At 38.8% G+C, this 15994-nt stretch overlaps 1 protein-coding gene across 6 annotated transcripts in view; it reads right to left on the bottom strand.

The window, feature by feature from the left end:
- Positions 1 to 15994, bottom strand: part of ADAMTSL3 (ADAMTS like 3) — a 389485-nt gene that overhangs the window by 240826 nt on the left and 132665 nt on the right. For all 6 annotated transcript variants that reach the window (XR_005216378.1, XM_037833191.1, XM_037833189.1 and 3 more), the window contains one exon: positions 6032 to 6159. Coding sequence is in view for 5 of the 6 variants with exons in the window: in XM_037833191.1 (XP_037689119.1) it covers positions 6032 to 6159 (128 nt within the window). In the remaining variant the exon portion in view is untranslated. The remainder of the gene's footprint in view (positions 1 to 6031; positions 6160 to 15994) is intronic.

Genomic DNA, 15994 nt, shown 5'->3' with positions numbered 1-15994 from the left:
TTGAAAATCCATCCTCTCTCCACTGATTCATAATGCTGTCTTCAATATATAGCAAACTTCGATATATTATTCTGTTTCTTGGGCTTTCCAAGCCACTACTATTAATTTAAAAAAAACATATTGTCTGTTTGGTCAAGTCTCCCATTTTGTTCTTCAAAATTGTTTTCATTATCTTTGCATTTCCATAGTGTTTTAGAATTGGAGTTATGCTTAATTTAAAGATTAAATTAAAAAGTAAAAATTAGCTGCAAGGAAGTACAAGGGAGGAACATCAAAGTTAGATAAGGAGTCAAGACGGGCTTCCTAAAGGAGTATGACCTCATAAAATAAATAAGAGTGAGCCAGATACACAATAAAAATGACACAAACCTTTACATGATAATATGCAGACAATTAGACAACAGATGGAAAAAAAGGGGCAAGTTTCAAGTGAAGGAAAGCATGTAAAGAATTAATAATGGCATAGCAGTATTTTACAACTGCATAGAAACCAAGTCAATAGATAAGGAGGAAAAAAAGCAACTGAAAACCACTCCCAAATACACTGGAAAATAAAAAGGAGATGAAAGTGATAAGGGAGAAATAACAAAAGTGGAAGACAGACAGAAATAACTGGTATTTTTGAAGAAAAGTCCGGAGCAAACGGATAAGAACCAACAGTGAATGATATACCAGAAGAAAAAATTTCTACCATGAATAAGGATCTAAATCCGTGCAACAAAAGTGGCCACCTAGTGCCAGGAAAAAATAATTAAGAAGAAGATGATAGCTGGACACAGCCTTGTGAAACTGTTGAACTCTGAGGAAAAAAAAAAATAAAGAACACTGTAGGCATTCAGGTAGAACAAAGAGGTCGTCTACAAAAGAACACAAAATCAAGCCAACCTGAGAGGTCTTTGATTCAACATCGTACACCAAAGCTTGCGGAGAAAGAACTCCTGAGTCTCGAGAGGGAAAGACTGTGTCTCAGGAATCTTATACCCGAATAAGCCATTCACTGTTTACATGTGAAGGCCAGAGAAAGATACGTTCAGATATATAAGAATTCATAAAGTATAAGACCCACAACTGAAATTGAAAAAGGCTATAAAGCCTTGTTGCTTGAAGTATGGTCCACAGACAAGCAGCACTGGCATCACCTGGGAATCTGTCAGAGACGAAAACTCTCGGGCCCCACTCCAGACCTACTGAATCACAGTCTGTATCTTAATGAGATACCTAAGTGATTCGCATGTATAATAAAATTCCAGAAACACAGCTCTAAAACACATATCCTGTTAAGGGATGATTTACAATGAAGAACAGAAGACTGACAATAAGCAATAAAATAATGTATGCACACACACAATTTAAGTCTCAAAAATGGTTTGAAAGATGACTATGAAAGAAAATGTATAAAGGAAAAAACAGTGACAATAAGTTAAGTATAAAATCTAAAGTACAATAACCCAAGAAGGGGGAATGAAAAAGAAAAGTATAAAATGTTCATCATCTAAAATGGGAAGAAATGAAAAGAAACTATTTCATTATTGACACTGAGAGTTATAAAATAATTATGAAAATATAGTTTTTAAACATCTTAAAAATCAATCATTGTAAAATAAAAACAGGATACATACACATACATGCACACTGACATATATAATTTCCAAACTACTAGAGGTGGGATTTCAATGAGAAATATAGAGGATAAGAGAGAGGGAAAGCAAGATTTTTAAATAGAGATGGTAATCTGAGCACATATATTAAACTCCCTCCCCCTCAATAACAACTAGTGAAATGACTAACAAGGTCTATTAATAAGTGAAAATCTCTTTCTTGTAACTGGAATCTCAGGAAAATGCTAAACACAAGCCAAAATGTCAAGTAAATTTTGCTTTATATAGAGGACAAGCAAGACTGAATTAGAGTCCAGGAATATAGCATTCACCGCACACAAAGGAGAAGGATGCATTTGAAGAAAGAGGAGAGCCATAACTGAATTAATGTAGGACTTGACCAAGCTCTGACTCTAATCCAGATTCCTGATAGTAGAGTACAGGGACTTGGAGATCAGGTAGATAGACAGATGATAGAAAAATAGACTGATACACATATATACACATACATATATACACATGCAAACAAATATATACATATATCAAGTAAAGATACAGATTTTTGGGGGGTTTAATTTATTCCTTTTAAATGGAAGCTTAGACTGTCGATTATTTTTCAGCCAATTCTTCTTTTCCAATATATTTATTTGGGGCTATAAACTTCCCTATAAGGATGGATTTAGTTACATTCCCTCTCTATCTTTTAAGTTTGCTACAGTTGCTGAAATGCAATATACCGGAATTGGGTTGGCTTTTACAATGGAGATTTATTAACTTACAAGTTTACAGTTCTGAAGCCATGAAAACGTCCATGTCAAGGCATCATCAGACAATATCTGGACTCGTGTGTCAGATGGCAAGGCACATGATATCTGCTGGTCTCTCCCTTCTCTTCCAGGTTTTGTTGCTTCCAGTTTCTGGCTTCAGTGGTTTCCTCTCTGCTTTCTGTCTCTCTTAGCTTTTTTGGCTTTTCTATCTCAGCTTCTCTGGATTTCATCTGTTATAAAGGACTCCAGTAAGAGGATTAAGACCCACCTGGGCAGGCCTGAACAGAAATAACCTAATCAAAAGGTCCCACTTGCAAGGTCTAGCCCAAAGGAATGAATTAGGTTATATACAGCTTCAAACCATCATAGTAGGTAACACTGTTGGCACCTTTTATAGTTGAGGAAACTGAGACACACAAGGGTTAACTGACTTGCCCAAGGTCACAAGGTAGAAAATGGAAGGGCTGAGATTCAAAGCCAGAAACCACACTTAACGACTAAGTTTACTTCTCAATATCTGGTTCCCAGTTGCCCATGATTTGACTGTTCATGTCTGTAATAAAGTTTTTGTTGATCCAAAGTGAAGTGAGATAAATAAGGCTAAAATAGGGAATGTTTGCAGAGCCAATGATTTCAGTTTAAAGACAGGTCTTTTAATCTAAGATTATGTTCTACTTTTTGATGTTATAATGAAAAGTTTCTGATTGTGATTATCTTTTGAAAAGTCTGTGATGGTAGACCACAGTTGGGTTTTGTTTCTGTTTTTCTTTTTGTCCTTATTTAACCAAATAAAAAATTGATAACCTATGTCAGTTCCAAGTACACTTTTTTTTTGAAATTTTACTAGCATTTGAAATCTGAAAGTCTGAGATTTAGATTCTTTATCTTGACCAACAAATCTTTTTCTTCTTCAACACTGGCACACTCTGCTTGCCCCCTTGTCTATTATTCTCTAGGTATAAAGGTCTCTTCTCATTTACCGCTTCAGGGCCTTTACATATGCAGTTTTCATTTATGTATTTCTGTCCCCCCATCTCTCTCCTTCACATAACTGACTTCCTCTCAGCAGCCAGATCTCAGTGCAAACATGACCTCAGTTCAGAAGGTTTCCCAAACACCTCATCCATCCCCTTCATGATACCTGACAAAATTTATAATTATATATCATTTGATTGCTTACTTGTTATTTGTTTGTCTCTCTATACTATGAAAACCATGAGGGCAGGATCTATGTTAGTTTAATTCACCAGTTAAACTCCTTCCCCAGATTAGGGGTATAAAAAGGGTCTGGAGATGGAGACTTAGAAGATGAATTACTGAAGATTTCTTTGAGAAAGCTGTGGTGTGAGTCCACCTGTCACCACTCCTAGAAAGAGACAGGATGAAGGCTTCAATATGCTAACCCTGAAACAAGAGGAAGAAATTTTAGGGACACCACTTGAAGGGTTAGTTCCACATATATCCCCTGCAGTTTGTTGATGTCTAATTCACTCCTGATCAATTTAAGGGCTGAGGGATCAGCTGTAGTGGCCCATGTAAGCGAGTAGGTAAATCTGTTTTGGCTGGTCTGAAATCCAAGAGTTTGTGTGACAATGCTTGCCATGAGCGTTTCCTGTGCACCAGATGTGGACCACATCAAGAGAGAGCCAGCTTGGGGTTGTCTTAGGAACTCACCAAGATAGACACTGAGGAGTGAGTAGATATGAACAGGGAGACATGGCTGGATAAGAGGTGGGGGAAGAGCAGTAAGTACCAAGACAGAGGGTTAAGAATTGCACACATCAAGGGTACTACAGGCAAGAGAGCCCAAGGGAGTGGAGTAAGGGGAAAGTGTCTCAGAGGAACACATAAGAGCACTCAAAATAGAAGGAGCTAGCATTAAATGCTGGTAAAACCCAGAGAGCACCTATACCTGCTCACAACAGCAAAGTCAAGCACAAACTCTCCTGCCTCCTTTCATTCTCCTCTTACCCAAATCTCCCCTTCTGAATAGGTATGGAAAAAATAGAAGAAGCTAAGCAACTACCTTTCCATGCCTGCAAGCCCCAGTTAGAAAAAAGAAGACACAAACTTACACATACCTGAGGCACATCTTTTGGCAAAATTAGATTCCAAACAAATCAAAATATTTTTTAAAAATAATCAATCAATCAATAAATATGTAAGCATTTTGGTTGGATGAAAGTGGTAATTTATAGGACTTAATATGTTCCTCTAATTCTTTTTAACAAATAAAAATACATGTTATTTTTTTAAAAAGACAAAAACAAATAACCTTTACTCTTCTCCTATTCTGAAAATTATTTGGACTCCTCAGATCAGGAGGCCATAGAAAGAGATGCCAAAGTACTACCTTCCCCACTCCAGTTTCCAGGCATTTCCTTTCCCTCAAGTGACTGACTAGTGGTGGGAAAGAATTTATAATTTACATAAGAAGCCCCTTCCAACCTATGACCACAGGGCTGTGTCCCTCCCTTTCAAGACCTGTCCAGGATAAATACATTACAGTACAACATGATGTCCCCATCCTTCTTCCATATGGCATGAGGCACTTAGAATAACAGGGACTTTATTTCCTCACCAAAGAAATGCAAGAGAAGCAGGTGTACCACTGTGTCTTTCAGGGTCAAATCCCTAGATTCAATCCCACAATTATTTGCTTAGTGTTCAGTGCTTCTCAGGAGGAATGTGCCCTGGGATTGTGATACCGCAGTGCCTCCAGCAGCCTTCCCATGACGTCTTGGGGTGGACCAAGAGCCCTTCTCAAAGGCCATGCTTGCAACCTTTCACCTGCCCTGCTCTGCACCATCTCAAGGAAGCTAAAGGATAAACTTGGTCACTGTTTAATATACTATAAAAGAGCAACCTCATTGAAACCCAAACTTAGGGAACAATATGTTCTCCTTGCATCTCTGGTCTATACCTTGAGGCTATTTAAGGTTGATTTATTCCTTCACTTGACAACATCCCTTGTCGTCAAGGAATCTTGACAACATCTGAAGACCCCTTGGAGTCTTCACGTGCCTAGGACCAGCACTTTCAGTTCCATCATTCTGGGGTTCTGTTTACTCCAGGGCAGCAACCAAGAGCTGAGATCAAACCCTTGGTGAAAATGAAAACTGCCCTACGAAGAATTACCTCAAATTGTCTCAAAAACAGTGATAAGTGTTGATTTATCACATGCTTACAATTTTTAATAAGCTGATCTTACATTAATAAATGTTATTTAATATAAACATATCTAAGATCTGGAAACAGATCTTGCATTACCTTCTTAATCAATGGAGTGCTCACAGTAAGTGAACAAGGAATGAATTAAAATTGCATCACCTCAAAGGGAACTCAGAAGACCTGACTTTTATCCCAAGTCTCAACAACTTTGGGCCAGTGACTTAACATGCCAGGCCTTCCCTTCCTCAAAGCCCAAAGTGTCTAGTTCTTCTATCTCCCTATATGCAGGGAGCCCTGGATGGGGTATGGCAACACATATAAAAATGGTACCAGTAGTATTTAAATACGGTAACTTGAGTTGATTAATATTTAGATACAGCCAGTTTTATACCATCACAGTATGTTCCCTAGCCAAGAGAAGTTATGTCCCCATTCCCAGGCATCCAAAGGTGCTGACACATCCTGCCTAGAGCAGCAGATAAATCCACTACTGACCTCCCAGTCAAACATCTCCGCAGAGAATACGACGCTCCCCCACCGCAGGTCCGGGAGCAGTCACTCCAGTCACCCCAAGCATCCCAGTTGCCATCTTTTTCTTCATCTGAATGAGTGTTTCTCGAGTTCTAGAATGTGGGGAAAGAAAAAAATTAACAATAAATTACAGACAAATGTAGATTCCAGAGTCATATTCTAAGCTCTTCACAATGGCCGAAGTTGTCTTAAAAATTCTTTGCTTTGGAATGGCTGCATTAAAAAACAAACACAGAAGACAGGTTTATATGGAAACTAGTGGTACATGAGTGCCTCTCCACCTTAAGAAGGTTCTGTCCATATGACCTCTGAGCTCGGCTTTATTATTATTATTTTTACTTGTTCACATATTTTATTTATCCAGTGAAAGAAAAAAACAAAACAAAACAAAAAACCCAAAAGACAGAACTCTATGGCTGCATAAATTCTGAGAGAATACCAAGGTCACGTCTTCCATTTTCCTCAGTCTAATTTATATCTACAGATTAAATAAAAGTGCAAAGGGATGAGATGAACATCTTGCTGGAAAATACTTCTTATTTGAGAAAGGAAACCCTTTAAAAGGTTAATATCTACCCAGGTGTTTCTTATCTGAGGATGGCTTGCTTTTGTCTTCATAAAAATATGACAGTGTGGTATAAACTGCTGGAGTTGGATATTTAAGGGTCGGTATTGTGGCAGGCTGCTGACTTGGTGGCTTTCCAGGAGTCCACTGAGAGAATTCCACTGTGGTGAGAACCACAAGGACATCATAAACATCGTTGGTGGAGAGACGCAAAGATATAATGCAAAAAAGGATCTTAGGTGTTTGAGCAAGGAGGACCCTTAGATGTCATAGCCAGGACTCTCATCTACTGACTGGGAAACAGGCCTGGGGAGGTTAAATGATTTTCCCAAGGTCACAAAGCCAGTTAGTAGTAGGAACTTAGATTTCTTGGCTTCTAATTGAGCTCTGAGCTTGGCTTTAAATAAGAAACGTTATCATTCCAAAATTCCAATAAATAAATTCGCCAAATATCAAGAATGTGTTTTTTTAATTAATATTCTTCTGTTTTATGACTTATATAGTAGGGTCCCAGTTTGAGCCTGAGAACTGCTCACCACTGAATTTCTGACCTGCCTGTATGCAGGCAGACTGGTGGGCAGCTCCCAGGAAACCTTTTTGAATGGGGATTTGAGTTTGAGGAACCTTCTGAGAGAGGCTGCACTCCAAGAAGATAAAGTCAGATGGACCAACTTGGCCAAGTAATAAAGCTTTAGGGATCCAAGAAAACAGGGAGGATCAATTCTGAGTACAGTTTGTTTAACTTGCCACCATTGACTTAAGTCCAGATACTCTAGATGAAGGTGGCGGGGGGGAGAGGGGGGAGTGTTACAACTTAAAAATTATATACATAATAAGAAATAATGTCTATTACTTAAATATAGTTATTCAACTTTACTAAGGGGCCTAAAAGTAAACTTGAATAAATGGAAAAGCATATCACAGTCCTGAATGCGTAGGCTTAACACTGTAAAATGCTAATTCTCTCCAAATTAATCTATAAATTTATAGCAACTCCAACCACAATCCCAAAGGTAATTTTTTTGGAACCTAACAAAATTATTCTAAAGTTCATCTGGTGGAGTAAATGTCTAGCACAGCCAAGAAAAAACTGTAAAGAAAGGAAAATAGAGAAATTGCCTTAGTGAAAAGAGTATAGAGTTGGCATAGGAATAAGCAGTCAGAGTTTTAAAAACGAACAAAAGAGACCCAAGCGTAAGGACATAGTATGGTAACACAAATCAATGTGACAAATGATTTTTTAAAAAACCATAGATAACTTCTTCACAACATACAGCAAAATAAATTCCAGATACATTGGAAATTTATATTAAAAACACTGAAACCATAAAATATACTAGAAAATGTATAGATGAAGAGTCATATAGACAATGTATAGGGAAGACTGTCCTAGAAATGTCAACAAAGTTAGAAACTATAAAGGAAAAGATTGGTATATTTAATTATATTAAAATAAGAACACATACAGCATTTTTATCCCTTCATCTGTAGACACAGATATAGGCATATGAATATAAGCAGAAAAATGTAGTAGTAAACATACAATCATATGGACCAAAAGGAAACACCAAATTGTCTCTAAAGATAGAGGAGGGGGACAAAGAGCAGATGCAACTGGGGAGAGACATAAAAGGGTCATCAACTGAATGGTTTATTTCCCCCTCTTAAAAAAGAAAACAAAAACAGGTCTGAAGCAACTATGATAAACTGCTAAATTTGATAAAGCCAAGTGATGCTGTAATGGATGTTTGTTTTATTACTATATGAACTTTCATGGGTTTTGGAATTTGTTTTTAAAAAAATATTTTTGGGGTAGAAGCAATCTGCAGATTGAATAATGAAAACATTATTTTCAATACAGATAAACTTGAACACACAAGAGAAAAGAGAGGTTAATTAGAATTTTAACAGGGGTTACTTACAGGAGAGAGGATTCTGTGTGATTTTAACTTTTTTAGTTCTTGTTTTCATTTCTCTGCACTTTGTAAAGACTTTTTTTTTAAATCAAGCATGTAATACTAAAAGCAAGCAACAAACAAAATCATACCCTGTTGGCATATAGAAACATTCAAGTCAGAAGCAGAATTTAACAGCTACGTTCTAAGTTGGAGAACAGAAAGGTTTATGAAGGAAACTGGGACTTACTAATAAAATGCAGCAAGTGACTGAACTAGATATTGCACAGATTTCCTCAAGCCCTTAGGCCAAGTTACCTCATCCAACCAGAAAAGTTTAAATTAAATTGAGAGGGATCTGTAGAAAGGCCCTTCAAAAGTAAAGTGAAGAAATAATGACCAGAAGCAAGGAGGGGGTTTTGCAGTAATTTTCACTCAAGTCTCACTGGTCAGTGGGTTTCCTGGCTCGTTGCAAGCCACCTATTTATAGAGTAGTAAGCAGTCCTACTTGAGGCGATTCCTCAGTAACCGTCAAGTGCAAGGAAAGGATAAATATCTGGCAACTGATCAAATCTGTCATCGGGAATAAGGGCTAATTAAACCCATACTATTTACTGTTCTAATTAGACCACTGTTCAGTTCAATTCTCTACACTAAATGTCACCACACATAAATGTGTTCTGTCTATAACATAATATAAAATATGAAGTTTTAATTCATAAAAAATACAATCAGCAGTTTTATACACTCATCTGGACTTCGAGGTTGGGTAAACCCAAATCATCTACGTAAATGCTTAAAATATGCACAGCTGAAGTTGATTTTTCATTTTGTCACTCAATATACTGAGGCTGAATGTGAAAAGTTGAAAAAAATCATCATATATAGTCAAAAATGAAAGTTGAGAGCTCACTGCAATATCGGTTTTAATTTGTTTTATTCCCACTATCACATCTGTTCAGTTTATAGCTAGAGTCAGGTTTCTTTCTGTAAGGTGGAGATCTTTAACTAAAATAGGCATGTTGTAAACACAAACATTTGGTTCCTCTGATTGGATGGTTGAGATTTTATTCCCCTAAGAAAACAGCAAGAAATGGCATCTTGATTGAGGTCCTTGAATTTTTTTCCTCTTTCCGGCCATGAAAACAGTTGAATTTTGAAAAATCCAATGCCATTCCCTAGCAGCCAGCCCTACTGTCCTCCTCATTTAGTCTTCATTAGCCAAAGGGTGGTAATAACATCCCAGATTTCTACCCAGTTCTCATGTCTTCTCTTTGTTCCAGATGATAACACAAATGTTCAGAAACATCTCTGTTGGAACAGAATGACTGCACCAAGGTTGTTTCTGAACATTTATGTTTGCATATTCTTCCTTATAGTGAAACAGAACCTGCTTCTCTGGAGTTTCTACCCATCCGAGGTAACCAGCAGTAAGTCTCAATCCTCTTCTACAGAAGAACCCTTCTCAAGCTTTCTTGAAGTTTCAAGGGCCTGACTAATACTGCTAGTTCCTTTAACTGTGCCAGCTCTTTCATGAATATGTTCTCTTTCTGCACATTTAAGTTTGCACATGTTTGTCTTGAAATGTAGTGTCCAGAAGATAAACCTTCCATCACCCCTAGGACCCAGGTTTCTTTTGATGAAAGTCCCTTTCCCTCCCTGCCTCTCTCCCTCCTCTCCTCTTCTCAGCCACACGGCTTCCTGGATCTTACCATGGAGGCAGTATCACATAATGGCTAAAAGCTGTGTGACTCTGGACAAGTTTCTTAACCTTTCTAAAACTCATCTATAAAATGAGATAATAATCTTTACCCCAACAGGATTTAAATAAAACAACACATGTAAGTTACACTGCACAGTCTCAATAAGTGTAATAAGTGTATGTCTCAATAAATGTAAACTCTTGTTCTTCACAATGATGTCTTTTTCAAAATAACGATGATAGAGCCAGCTCTCTCCCATTTGTACATATGCGAGACTTAACATCAATCAGTACTGAGTTTCTTCTTGTTGGTTTTGGCCCAGAATACCAGCCAGTTGAGATCTGTTTGAGCCCTGATCCTGTCACCCCATGTCTGAGCCATTCTGCTCAGCTTTGCAGCTTCCATATCTTCACCCAAGTCACAGATAAATGTGCTGGACATAGCTCCCTAATCTTAGAGAATTCCATTCATGTTTATTTCTACTTTTTAAAAATAGAGAGTAGACCACAATGCCAAGTAAGCAGCCAACGAATCAGACGTGGAATCTGTGAACAAAGTTTAATGTTACAATAAAAATATGAAATAATACCTATCACTATCATCAAATGTCAAGAGGCAGGAAGGGTTGTGGGGATGGAAAAAGTCAGCCCTTATGAGGAACTGGGTCAGGCAGGGTGGAGTCTCCATTCTTGAACTGAGTGACGGTGGTGACCCTCCTGGGAAAAGAGGGATTTAGCAGCCCCACCTTGGCCAGCCCCAACTCTGAAATCTAATGACCATAAAATATGGGTGACTGATATCAGCTCAATCATTGGCCTGATGGGAACCCAGAAGAAGTAACATATTTTTATCAGTTGAGTACCACTGTCTCCAATTTCTCATTTCAAACACCTTCTTAAACTGTCTAAAAGTGATTGTTTAAATTCCATGTTATTATTACTTTATAAGATAAGTTAACTGAAACTTATCTGTAAATTTTTCCGCCAAGTCTGATTCAACCAACATCATTTAACTCCGTGACCCTGTTGTGTGCCTGACTCTGGGAGTACAGCATGGAGAAAGACAGGGCCTGATCCTCAAGAATTTCATACATGAAGAAGCTACCATGTATTTATAGAATGAGTACCACCAGCCAGCGTTCCTCCTACATTCTCTCTAACCCTTTCAGCAACCCTTGCAGTGGGAAGAGGTGGACATCACCACCCCAATTTTACAAGTGAACAACTGTAGCTTCAAGAACAACTTGTCCAAGGCTTGAGGGAGCCAGGACAGAACCCCTTCCTGCCTGACCCCAGACAAAGCCTGAGTTTTCTTTGTGGACAGCTAAGTGTTTTCTTCATTGACCTCCAGTGCACCGGGTAACCAGGAATCCAGTCAAATACAGCAGCGAGCTAACGTCACTCATAGTTAGCATTCTGCATCTTGGATCAAGTACATCTGCTGCTGTGATTTGTTTGACCACAACATTCTTTTGATATCTCAGTGAAGCCTTTCACCATTTTCCCTGTGTATTACAAACAGAACTACACTTCTGCTTTCAAAAGTAGTGGATTTTATCTAGGTTATTTCATGAGGAATGTTGCTTCAGATTCATTGGTTAATTTTTCCATGAGTTCAAGTCCCAGTGTTTGGTGCCCTGGGAGGGTGGGGATGGAATGGGCCCTCAGGTAGCCCAGGAATTATTGAGCTGCAGGTGGGAGAGGAGGAGGGGGCTACAGTGAAGCAGTTAGCCCTGCGTCATGGAGAGCAATAAACACAAGGGAACCAAGGCACGGAGATACTGAAACTGCAGCAATTTTCACCTCAGTTAGGAAAACTAGGACATGTAGTTTACATGGAATACACCATTTCACTGGAAACAGGGACAGAGCCTCACATATCTGTATCAACTTCTCTTTTGTGATGGGATTACAAGTGAATTTTTAATATTAAAATTGAATTAATATTTTGTTCTTCTCTACTCTGTAATCATGATGGAATCACAAGTGATTTTTTATTTTCTTTCTTTTGCTATTCTAAATTTTCTAATTTTATACAATGAACATGTATAGTTTGTGCAACAAAGCCACAAGTTAATGTTCTTTTTTAAAGGGAAAAAAAACAGCACCACTAAAGGGAAACCTATGAAAACACACCCAGAGAAGCAAAATGTACTTCCTGTTGTTTGGTTAAAATTATCAGGCTTAAAGATCTCTTAGAAAATCATGTTTTCCTAAGTAAAGTTCTAGCTAGGGAATATTTGGGATGAAAATTTCAAAAAAGATATTGTTTACTCATTATATAATAGGACTGGGAAAAGCCAAGAATATTGTAGAAGTAAGTGTGTTCACAATCTCATAAAGACTAGAGTACTTCTTGCCCTTCTTGGATCCACATGCATAAATCAAATCATAAAATATTTTCCTGACAAGTTCTTAAATCTACGACTTATAATGAATAGTACAATTCTACCAGTCTTGCAAAAACTTTGGTAATTAAACACAGATTTCACATATCAGGTCACTTATTGGAAATGCTATATTAACATCTCCATATGAAAAACAACCCCAAATAAAATGAGTTCGACTGGGATATTACTTCCCAAACATCAAATAAACAGTCACTCCACATAGGTTATTTAAGGAGATCGCAAATGACCCAGATTGTTAACAGTAAATGCATTCTTTCAGGTTAATATTACCTTAAGGTCTTTAACAACAAAAATGAAAAATATGAATTGGGTAAACAACATAAAATGTCATTCAAACTGTCACACAGATTCAGCAATTCAGTTCAGCCAGGATATACTAAATGCCAATATGTCTAAAGCTGGGCTAGGCACTATATCTCAATTTTCCCTTCTCTAGTCCATTCTACCCTCTACTGAAAAAAATATATATCCAAAACCCATTACCCTGATGGTCAATGACCTCTAGGATTTTGTCTACCCTTTCTTCAGCACCCAATGTGTTTCTGATTATTTTATCATCTTCTTCAAGCCCTCTCCATGACCTGCCTGCTGCCTCGTTCTCTAGCTTCATTTCTTGAGGCTTCTGCTCACATCACAACCCCCATATGCCAACCACACCACAGTTCTCATTAGTCCCCAAACACAAACACTTCTTCCAAATCCTGCTTCCCATGGAAAACTGTAACTAAGTCGCTCCACTAGCAGGTTCACCTGTCACTAAAACAATCCTGACCAAGGGACTCATGAGTGGAGAGCTGGAACCAGTTGGAACTCTTGAGTGGAAAACTGGAACTTCCCAGAAACTTAGCTCCGTACAACCCAGTTGACCTTCTGAGGAAGCATCCTGCTCCCTGGATGTTTCCTGCCAGCCCCACTGCCTGGGAGGCTGGTCCCAGTTCTATGACTCCTCGCCGAGGTTAGCCATCTCCCCTGGTTAGCCTGGCAGGGACTGACCTGGTTATGTATTACCCTGCCTCATCGTCAATAATCTTCCCAAACTCCTGGACTGGGATTGATTAGTGTTTTGTTCTAGTACTCAGATCTCCAGAAAATGCTATGAAGAGTTTCCAAATTATGTCAAGCAAGGCTTCCCCAAGTCAGCATGAAGGAACATCAAGTAAACATTTTCAGACTTCTGGGAGTTGGAATAGAGCTCTCCAGTCCATAAGATTAGGCAGGAGGACCAGGTTCCAGCAGGAAACAGGTGACAGATTCAGACTGGGATACACTGAGGAGAATTTGTAAAACACACAGTTTTATTAAGGTGTGGACAAGGTAGAAGGAAACCACATGGGCTGGTGCAGCACCCTGGGGTTGGTAACAGCCAGACTGTGAATCTCAGGATTCACACTATCTGCCTGGCACCCACAGGCTGTGTGGACAAGGGCAGGAAGAGGCTGTGTATAAAGACAGGGCTGTCTGATGGGAGCTAAGGCCATAGGTCAGATGGAGCCCATGGCAATTCCCCAAAGAGAGAGTGGGGGAAATAAATACCCCTCTATTCTCCCTCTAATCCCCTGCTGTACTCACCATTGGCCAAACCCAACCTAGAGACAAAGAGCAAGGAGGAGACCATTGCATCGAGGTAGTCCATACAGGCCAGTCTCCTGGGTGGGCACAGCACAGGGCTGCGAAGGGTGGAGAGTGATCAATGGGGCAAAAAGAAGCTTTCCAGTACAGTAATTTATTGACTTAAGCAGAGGAGTGACTTAGGCGGATTGTATTTTGGAAAAATTACTCTGGCAGGAGTGTGCAAAATGATTGAGAGAGAGCCTCAAATAATACAGAATGGCTAAAAGACCATTGAAATAGTTCATGCAAGGAATGAGAGCTTAGATAGTACCAGTGGCTGGGAGAGGAGAGTACAGATGTAGAGCTGTAAGGAGCAAGAACCAATAGGACCTGGCACCTGACTGATCAGGGCACAAAGGAGCTATTGGGATGATTCTAGGCTTCCATACTAACTGACCCATGGCTGATGCTTCTCATTCTACCATCCTCGAGTCCGCCACTGAGATAGGATTCTCACCGCCTTGTGTACAGAAAGAGAGTGGTCCCTAGATAATAGTTTAGATAAAGGGAGCAAACTGATGGTCTAGGAAGAATCTGACATGCAGGTCTGATTTATTTAACTATAATTTTACATTTCATCAAAAACTGGATTCCTTGCTAATGTTTAAAATCTTACTTCACATAAGATCTAGATTTTTGGCTTCTCAGGAAAATAAAAGAGGAAAATCAACATAGGATCCATATCCCAGTATGGAAATAAATAAAACTAAGTTGCGGTCACCTGATTTCCAAGGGGCATGCCCTCTCCAATTTGCACAGTCCCCATCTAGGCACTACAATGGCCAAAACTGGGAGCTTGTAACTGATGAATGACTGTCAGCTTGAGAATAATAGATCAACATGTGTATTTATGACTAATATCAGATCCTTCACAGTCTTGCATGCAGCAGAACAGCAATATATTCCAGTGACTAAGAACATACACACCATGTAACTTACAAAACAAACCAAACAAAGGACCCTTTGCCATCTTCACTGGAAGATCAGCAGTCAGCAGGGTGCACACACACACAGGGTATAAGAAGTTAACCTGCAATGCAGGTATCTATTAGCCTACTTAAGCTCAAATAAAAATGCCCAGAGTACAGACAAATCATGTTCTGGAATATAACTTTGCCACCACCAGCACAAGGGGTACCCCAGGCCCAGGGAAGCCCATCTCTAGTGTCCACCTCTCTAGTAACCCCCACACAATCCTGCATCACACACGAGAATATCTAGGTACCAACCCCCCACCCCCAGCTGATGCAATGTTCACGGTTACCAGACAAGTTAGAAAACAACCATAACCAGGTCCTCTCAGACTGCAGCAACAGACATAAAAATATCCAGATAGAATGAGGATTTTTTTAAACTTCATTTTTGTTTAAAAAATTCTTGAACAAAAAGATACTTATACAATGAAAGATTTAATAGGAATATTATGTCTGTGATACTTCAGAAAGTGGTCATAAAGCATGTACAACCCAAATTCCACTGAGGACAATTAGAAAAGCAAAAATAACCTCCATGAATGAAAGTGAAATGAAGACATTTTTGGGCAAACAAAAATAGAAAGAATCCATCATCAGAAGACCAGTCCTAAGGGAAATATTAAACACTGTTCTTCGGGTGAGAGGAAGCTTGGAGATGCAGGAAGAAATGAAGAATAAAAATTCAAATGGCAAACATGTGGGTAAATCCAAATGAAGAGTGGCTGTATAAAACAATTATAATGGTTTGTGGGGCTTAAAATATTTACAT

The sequence above is a fragment of the Choloepus didactylus genome, chromosome 4 (assembly GCF_015220235.1).
Source record: "Choloepus didactylus isolate mChoDid1 chromosome 4, mChoDid1.pri, whole genome shotgun sequence".
NCBI classification, from domain to species: Eukaryota; Metazoa; Chordata; class Mammalia; order Pilosa; family Megalonychidae; genus Choloepus; species Choloepus didactylus.
The sequence above is the reverse complement of the archived record's forward strand: the minus strand, read 5'-3'. Positions and strand labels throughout refer to the sequence as shown.